Below are 8,523 nucleotides of genomic sequence, written 5' to 3'. Positions count from 1 at the left end.
ATGATGATGATGATGATGATGATGATGATGATGATGATGATGGTGATAACTGTGATGAGATAAAAATGATAATGATAATGATATATAAATAATAATAATAAATAATAATAATAATAATAATAATAATAATAATAAATAATTAATAATATATAATAATAATAATAATAATAATAATAATAATAATAATAAATTCTGTTGCGCAGCTTATCCTGCTATATTATGCTGGACGCTGATCTACTGTACAACAATCATATTATCCTACCTGGTACTGGTTTGGACATTCAGTCCGAGGGCTGTCCGTCCGGACTTTGTGAACCGTCAAAATGTGGTCTACTTGAAATTTGTTGACCCAAATCATGTAGTTACGAAATTTGACGTTAAATGTTAATCTAGATTTTATGGGGGGGGGGGGGGGGGGATGAAATAAAGACCAATCAATCAATCCATCAATCAACCAATCAATCAATCAAGTGCCAGATCTGTTGTAAACATTGGCGGCCGAACAACTCCAGTCATCACTGTCATCAGCCTATTAAAAGATTTCCACGTCTCATCTGCTTTGACATTTACAAACATAGGGAACAAAAGTGTGATGTCAAAAACTGGTTCCTATCTCATTGGTAGTGTAAAATTAGTCATCCGGAGGACTGGATACATACTTAGTGCAGTTGATCTTCTGGTTTCAGAGTGATGGCATCTTATTTTCTAGCCTCGATTAGTTATGCGGGGTGTCAATAAAGATCATCCATTCTCGTTCTTTTACTCCCTCAATTAGAAGAATTTGCTAATACATCCCTGTAATAAAATAAATATGCCACCTTATGATTCAATATATAACCTATTCGTTGTTACTGCACCGGACTACTGGTTACACGCTTCTAATGAGTTTTGAGCTGCAAGGGAAGAATCCGTTTCCTGCTTCCCATTGGGACTCATAAATAATATATTATGTTGGGGACCGTTCCTTTTCAACTATTATTTTAAGATAAAATACATGCACTTATCTCGTTTGTAAAAAAAAAAATCTGTTTGTTGAATAACATAATTTCAATCAAAAGTATAAGAACCATGGTTTTGTTTTGGTTTTTGTATATTTATTATTATTATTATTATTATTATTATTATTATTATTATTATTATTATTATTATTTATTATTATTTATTATTATTATTATTATTATTTATTATTATTATTATTATTGATGATGATGATGATGATGATGATGATGATGATGATGATATTATTATTATTATTATTATTATTATTATTATTATTATTATTATTATTATTATTATTATTATCATTATTATTATTTACTGAAGCAAATTTCTCAAATTGCTTTGTTTCATTTTCGTATTTTGTATTACAAAAATCGTACCTATAATAGTTAGTGAAATCCAACTCATAATAATAATAATAATAATAATAATAATAATAATAATAATAATAATAATAATAATAATAATAATAATAATAATATAATAATAATAATAATAATAATAATAATAATAATAATATGATAATAATAATAATAATAATAATAATAATAATAATAATATAATAATAAAATAACACAATAATAATAATAATAATAATAATAATAATAATAATAATAATAATAATAATAATAATAATAATAATAATAATAATAATAATAATAATAATAATAATAGATCTTTATTATCCATAAATATGGCAATTTGTCATTTAGTTACACTTGTTATAACGTTATATGATAACTATAACAATGAACAGATATTTCACTCCTACTTATTCTCTCTCTCTCTCTCTCTCTCTCTCTCTCTCTCTCTCTCTCTCTCTCTCTCTCTCTCTCTCTCTCTCTCTCTCTCTCTCTCTCTCTCCCTCTCTCTTCTTCAAGCGTGCGATATACACAACATAAACATATTCATTTCATTTTCAATTCGTTACATTTGTGACAATTCGACACCAAATATTATCATCATTATCAATTGGTCAATTAATCTAACAATAAATAAATTAATCAGTTAATCAGTCAACTCATCACTCCTTGGTTTTGCTGTACCATATGAAATATTCAGCATTTTTTATTGCCGAGGGAACGAAGGTTGATTTATACTTGTTAGTTCTACATTTAATCTGACAAAACCTTCTCCCAGATGGTAAAAGACTAAATTCAAGGTATAAAATATGTTTTTTTATTGTTGGTAATTGAGAATGCTTTTCTTTCTATTGCTTTTCCATGAATTCTTTCTACTCCGTCAAGAGGATGGTTTATTATTTTTGATGCTTTTTGATTGATTTTGAAATTTTTGATTTATCTTTAAGTCGGCATCCGCCAAACCATATGGTGCAGCCAAACGCAATTACACTTTTAATCAATGAGTCATAATGTTGACATAATATAAAAATATCACTGCTTTAAACTAGAAATTGTCCAAAACAGAATATATATTAATATTAATGTATGTATGGGAGACTCTTTAGATTTCAATTCCCATTCATAAATAGATAAATCGAGCAAAATAAACAAACAAAACAAAACCAAAAGAAAAAGAAAATAACCCGAAAACAAACAAGTAAAAATTTAAAAAAAAAAAAAAGGGGGGGGGGGGGAAGGGAGAGAAAGAAATAAAAAGAAAAGAAAAAGAGAACACGATGGATATTATTCTTCCGGTGTGTTCTTCAGATGTTGATATTAGATGTTACCGACAATGACAATCTGAAAATTGTGCTCACTTTTTCTCTGCGTGGGAACGATTGAATTCAATTAAGCGTAAATAGTCAGTGGGAAAATCAGACAAAAAAAAGTTATTTCCGGTCACACAATTTAATTTTAAAAAGTTAATAATGTACCTGAAATGCTCGTTGTGAGTCGGATGCACTTGTGCTTGGAACTCGTAACAAGTAACCCCATTATCATCCCACTTTCGAGAACTGTCGTCGTATTTTAGCTCGACCTCACGAAATATGCCTTCGTGATTATCCTAAATCATACATGTTGGTAAAGATATAATGATAGTATATTGTGATACAATGCGACATGTACTAGTTTGCAGATCTGATAACCCAAATTGTTATGGACTCATTGTTGTATTGGAAATACTCTCAAACCAATGGACCATTTTGTCCATGTGATAATATTAAATCTAGGTTATCAGACCTGCAAATAATATAATAATAATATGTGCACTTCGATTAAATGCAATATAATCAAAAATATAACATCGTGCAAGACAAAATAATTCTAAAACAGAATCAAACATGACAACAACAAAATTGATTTTAAAAGAATATAAATTAGGAACCACCACTGCCACCATCAACGGCCTCCAACCAACAAACAGCAGCAACTGAGGCAATATCAACAATTGTAAGAGGATGTATGTTGGAGGGCAGATGAAAAGAGTTACCAATGTTGATCATGTGAATTATAATTAATTTGCGACACAGTGACAAACACCCTTTTTACGTTTCGACAAGAGAAAATTTTGCCTCATCGATAAATTAAAGTGATTATCATTGACATTTTTTTTTCCATATTCTGGATTCGACGAGTCATCTTTATCTATTAAAAGATTAGAGTAAAAATTTTATGGGCAAAATGAGAAAAGGTTTGGTCAGACATTGGCAATACAAAATTTAAAACTTTTTTCAGACTTATTAACAACACTTCGACCCGACATACGACTCACCCTAGGTGCACACATTAGCCGGTCTAATAAACAAACGCAATTAAGGGCCTGGTTTCACATTGTAATGGACGGTATTTTGCGCCTGTTTGAGAGTATTTCAATTACAACACTGAGACCAAAACATTTTAGGATATTAGACCTGTAAATAAGTACATGTCGGACTCACCACATGGAACAGATGAGTCCATGCCCAGGCTGATACTTCCCTTATAGGCACAGGTGTCTTACACTCTAGACAAAGCCTAAGGATGACTGGATCATACATGCGGATCACTGTTTCACCTACAAAACGGGAAATGTCATTTGTTAAATACTGGAAGATGCGCCAAGCGTATTTGCAAATAATTATTCTTAGCTTTAAACTTTTGGATATGATTGAATTGAGTTTTTAATCTAACGGAGCCTAAAGTGCTTGCATTTTTTTTCACAAATTTTTCCCGACATTCATTCTGCTGGCATTTCCTTTGTTCTGTTTTTGAATACTTGTTGCTCGTCAAGAACTGTCTGTATTGGCAATTTTTTGTTGAAAAAAGATTATTGTGTAGTTGGTTTTGGTTAGTAACATGATATGGGGTTCACATGTGAAGGAGATTGTCACAGTAAGGTTGTTCACAATTATCTTATTAAATTTTATTTTATTAAGAACTGAATTCATCTCACTCCAGTTATATTTCGGTAGGCTTAGATAAACTTTACCTTCTAATATCAGATCGTCTTTCCTTTTTAGCCTTCCCTCGAATTAATTTCTAATTAGTGAATACTTTTCGGTCTACATTCTGTCACGTAGCCATTATTATAAAAGCTGATAGGTCTAACATTTGACACTCACTTTCTCTCCACAATCTATGCCTGACGGCAGTCGCTCTATTCCTTCTATATACTGTAAGATTTTTATCTTTTGGACTTTGTAGATATTATATCTACACCATTAAGACGCCGGAGCTTTAACTTTGATTGTATAAACTTCAAGGATCAAACCGAGCCGCTGTCAAAGGATTACATATTAACCCATTACATTGCCTGGAAGTGGAATTTACGAGTCGATCTGTTATCAAGGAATAGATCATCCAAGCCATCAACTGCCTGGAAACGTAAACTTATGAACCTGACATATTATCATAAGTTACGTAAAATATTCATATCTCTATTGTAACGCACGATCACTGTTTATCTCTTTTAATTAAATTTCATCATTATTTTTATTTCATTGTAAACAAATCGTTAATTGTTTTCATTTATAGTAACTAGTAAATTCTGGGGCCTCATTCTACATATATCTTTATGCATAGTCGAGTAGCTCTTTACTCACTTGAGACATGACAGAGATATAAATCATGATATATGGGTGATGCTGCTGCTGCTACTGCTACCGATGATGATGATGATGATGATGATGATGATGATGATAATGATGATAATGACGATGATGACGATTATGATGATGATTATGATGATGATGATGATGATGTTAATGTGGTGGTGGTGGTGGCGACGATGATGTTGATCACGATGGTGTCAGCGACAACAACAAAGAACATTTAAGGCTTTGTTTATTGTCTTTTTAAAAATAACAATAATTTTTAAAATTACAATTATTCATCCCATAGGAGAAATTTGCCTCTAGGGTCTATTCCAAGGAAAGACTGAAATAACCCAGGCGGCAGCTGCAGTGCAGCGCCGCAAATTGAGATAGGGCGAGGTGACTTGCGAGGTGACACAGCGCAGCGGTGGGTGATCGAACTCGATACCTTTTGGGTAGGAAGATGCTTCAGATTCAACTTGTCAACAGCTTACCATCAGTATCAGGATGGACTAACTCCCCAGGAACTTCTGGAATGGTCCAACGAATACGCATGCCGATTTGCTTCCAGCATTGGGTCGGACCAATGAACTCCGTGTAACAGCAGGGTCGTTCTACTTCCATAGGATCGACATCGTTAGGGTCACAGACGTAAAGGCCCATTCCCTCGGGTAAAGCTGTTTATATTGGGATGGGTAGGTGGGGGGGGGGGGGGGGGGGCGGAAGAGGGAGAGGAGCGAAGAGATGGGGAAGGGAAGTTGAAACCAAAAAAACAATCAGTTCATCTTTAACAGTTAACTGCCGTACTCTGGAAAAACGTGAGTTTTTTGTGTTTGTTTGTTTGTTTGTTTGTTTTTTTTTTATTTTGATATTGACCAGAAAACTCGTACTTCGAGTATCCATCGATTTAAATGACCCTCATCTTGGCAAAATTCTCAAACCTGAGACTTCGCGAAGTTTGCTAAGACGCCCGACAGTTAACAGATTAAACATTACTTATACGACTTGAGTTAGAATAATCATCTTTGTTGACGAGTTCGAATTTTGTTCGTTAAAGGTTTAAGAAAACAACAACACAAATTTGCATATTTCCTTATTCTTTTAGTTTTGACTTTAAACTATAATTTTCTTCATCTCTTGTTTATTCAGCCATGATATCAGATTGACGCGATGGGTCACAGATATGAACAACTGTTTTATTAAGTAGGGCATTGTGTCAAGTTGAGCTTGTTGCTGAAAATGGAATTAAAAGTCAAAAGTATGAGTAAATTTACAAACGGTGTCTCCTAGAGTAGCGTGAATGTAGTCTCTGAATCGTAAGAATCGTAAATTTCGGGTTGTTTGTCTGTTTGTTTTTTGTTTTCTTTTTTTTTTCTTTTTATATTTTGTTGCTGTTGCTGGTGTTGTGTTGCTGCTGCTGTTGTTGTTGTTTTATTTTTGTATTTTGTTGGTTGTTTTATTTTGACTTTTCTTTTCAATATTCTTCATCTGAGTAATGCCAAACGAATACAGCATTGACAAGGTAGGTCACAGGTGTCATTTGAAAAAAAAACAAAAACAACTGAGTCTGTCTATCATTCTTCTAAAAATGTATGTGAAAAGCTCCATATTCAAATAGATGGCAATTGTAAAACAACGTGTTATGTCTCTGGGTTAGAATTACGGTGGCTTGCAGAGTTATAAATTCAAGCCATGTCAATGACTCAATGGGTGACTTTGATCTCTCTGGTCCTGGTGATGTGACCATGGGCACGGTATTTTGTATTCATTATACCAACAATAGGCAGTAAAGTAAAGCATGTTATAAGAGTATTAAAATTTACATAACCCATAACAGGCAGTTTATAATATATATGACTGGGACGTTTTATTTTCACATCGCACACTGAAGTAGAAAATCAAACATCGTATATGATAATCATAGCAGACAGGTACGTGAATTGTGCCAATTCGTTATCTGAGCTCAGGTATGTGTTAAATGGTTTATGTCGTAATAATTTGAAATAAGACATTTTAGACAAAATTCTTCAAAATAATAGAAAAACCTGTTCAGAGGTTTCCAATTCTTAAGATTATTTCACATTGATGGCATTCAATTTTCAGATCTGATGACTGCTTTATACTATTTTCATTTTCAATATTTTGAATTTTAAAACAAAAGTAATTTTGTTCAGAAACAATTCATTCGGTATTAAAATCAGATTCTTGTGATTTGATTTAGACTGAAATTTTGTACAGTCCTTAACTTCAATGGCAAACTGACCTAAGCATTGCCTAATAAAAAAAGAATCTAGTCTATAGTTTACTGTATATTGCACTTTTATTCGTGAAGTTGACCCCTGGATTCATGTGTGTTAAACAGATTGTTACTCCTCTTCCACCATCCCCCCCCCCCTCCCCACCTTGAAAGTCATTATTAGAGTCTCAAAAGCACAAAGGCTAGTGCAATTAAAAAACATAATAACTGTAATTTAAAAGTTTACAGTGCGTATTTTCCAATTAACTAATCAAAGGTATTGTGGGTTTTTTTTCCTGCACGATTCTGTAATCAATCGAACAACTAAAAGAGTCAGCAAAAGTACTCACTGTTAGGAGCTCCCATGATTATGACTTCCGTTTTATTTACTTATTTATTTATTTATTCATCTATTTGTTTATATATTTATTTATTTATTCATTGTGTGTGTGTGTGCTCTTTGTCTAATCCGGCTACACGAAATGTGTAGGTAGCCGAAGGATTTATGTTTTTGATTTCTTAGAAGTTTATTGGTGGTTCTGAATGGTGCGGATCATAAATGGGTCTAATAAAAATAGAAAGAAGGATAATCTTACACAAGTTGTCTAGGTTCCCTCAGTGAGAGAATCAAAATGGACAAAGGCTCTTTTCCGTGAGAGAACGTTGACACCGTCCCGACCCGGTCGAAATTTAATACAGGATGTTTTGTGATGTCACTTTGACCAAATTTGAACAAAAAAAAAAGCTACAAAATTGGCAACCGCCATTTAAATGGGTCATATCGACGTGCACTTATTTGCAGGGTTGATAACCCAATTCACTATGTGATCATTAATGTAATGGAAATCTTAACAAATGACTCAAAATATTATCCATTACAACATTATTAAACTAGGCCGATAATTGCGTTCGGATTTCAGACCTACATATATGTACACGTCGGATCATGTCATAAAATTGGCTCCTGCATATTTACTACATTTGCCACATTGTTATAAAAGCCACCGTAGTTACTAGAACGTAGTCTTGTTAGATAGGTAGTTCAAATTGTGAAGGTTATCCAAAGGGATCAGTCGAATAAGTGTACACGTAATAACAGATTGGCGAGATGGGTCACATTTCTCAGTATAGAAGAGTCCACTTAGCTGCTAAATTGTAAACAAACATTCTAAACTGGCTTAGATTTTTAAAAAAATATAAATGACCCGAACTATGCTGTACTACGCTTTAACAGTCGTGACGTCACTTCCCTCGTAATGACGCATGGTAACTTAATAACTGGCTCTATACTATCGGAACAATGGCGGACGCC

The 8,523-nt window shown here is 33.0% G+C and overlaps 1 protein-coding gene across 2 annotated transcripts in view; it reads right to left on the bottom strand.

Annotated features, from left to right (window-relative positions):
• The window catches only part of LOC144964524 (uncharacterized), a 12,477-nt gene extending 4,749 nt beyond the window's left edge, over window positions 1-7,728 (bottom strand). The window contains exons 1-5 of one of the 2 annotated variants that reach the window (XM_078898945.1): window positions 7,562-7,728; window positions 5,470-5,652; window positions 3,842-3,957; window positions 2,837-2,967; window positions 263-389 (exon numbers count right to left, since the gene is read on the bottom strand). In XM_078898945.1, coding sequence (XP_078755071.1) covers window positions 263-389; window positions 2,837-2,967; window positions 3,842-3,957; window positions 5,470-5,652; window positions 7,562-7,577 — 573 coding nt within the window. In that variant the 5' untranslated portion in view covers window positions 7,578-7,728. The remainder of the gene's footprint in view (window positions 1-262; window positions 390-2,836; window positions 2,968-3,841; window positions 3,958-5,469; window positions 5,653-7,561) is intronic. The other variant, XM_078898935.1, reaches the window with a different exon arrangement.
• Window positions 7,729-8,523: the final 795 nt, after the last annotated feature.

Source organism: Berghia stephanieae, chromosome 1 (genome assembly GCF_034508935.2).
Source record: "Berghia stephanieae isolate SIO BIC M18660-M18661 chromosome 1, UCSD_Bste_1.3, whole genome shotgun sequence".
Taxonomy (NCBI): Eukaryota; Metazoa; Mollusca; class Gastropoda; order Nudibranchia; family Aeolidiidae; genus Berghia; species Berghia stephanieae.
Note: the sequence above shows the minus strand (reverse complement) of the source record. Positions and strands in the feature narration are given on the sequence as shown.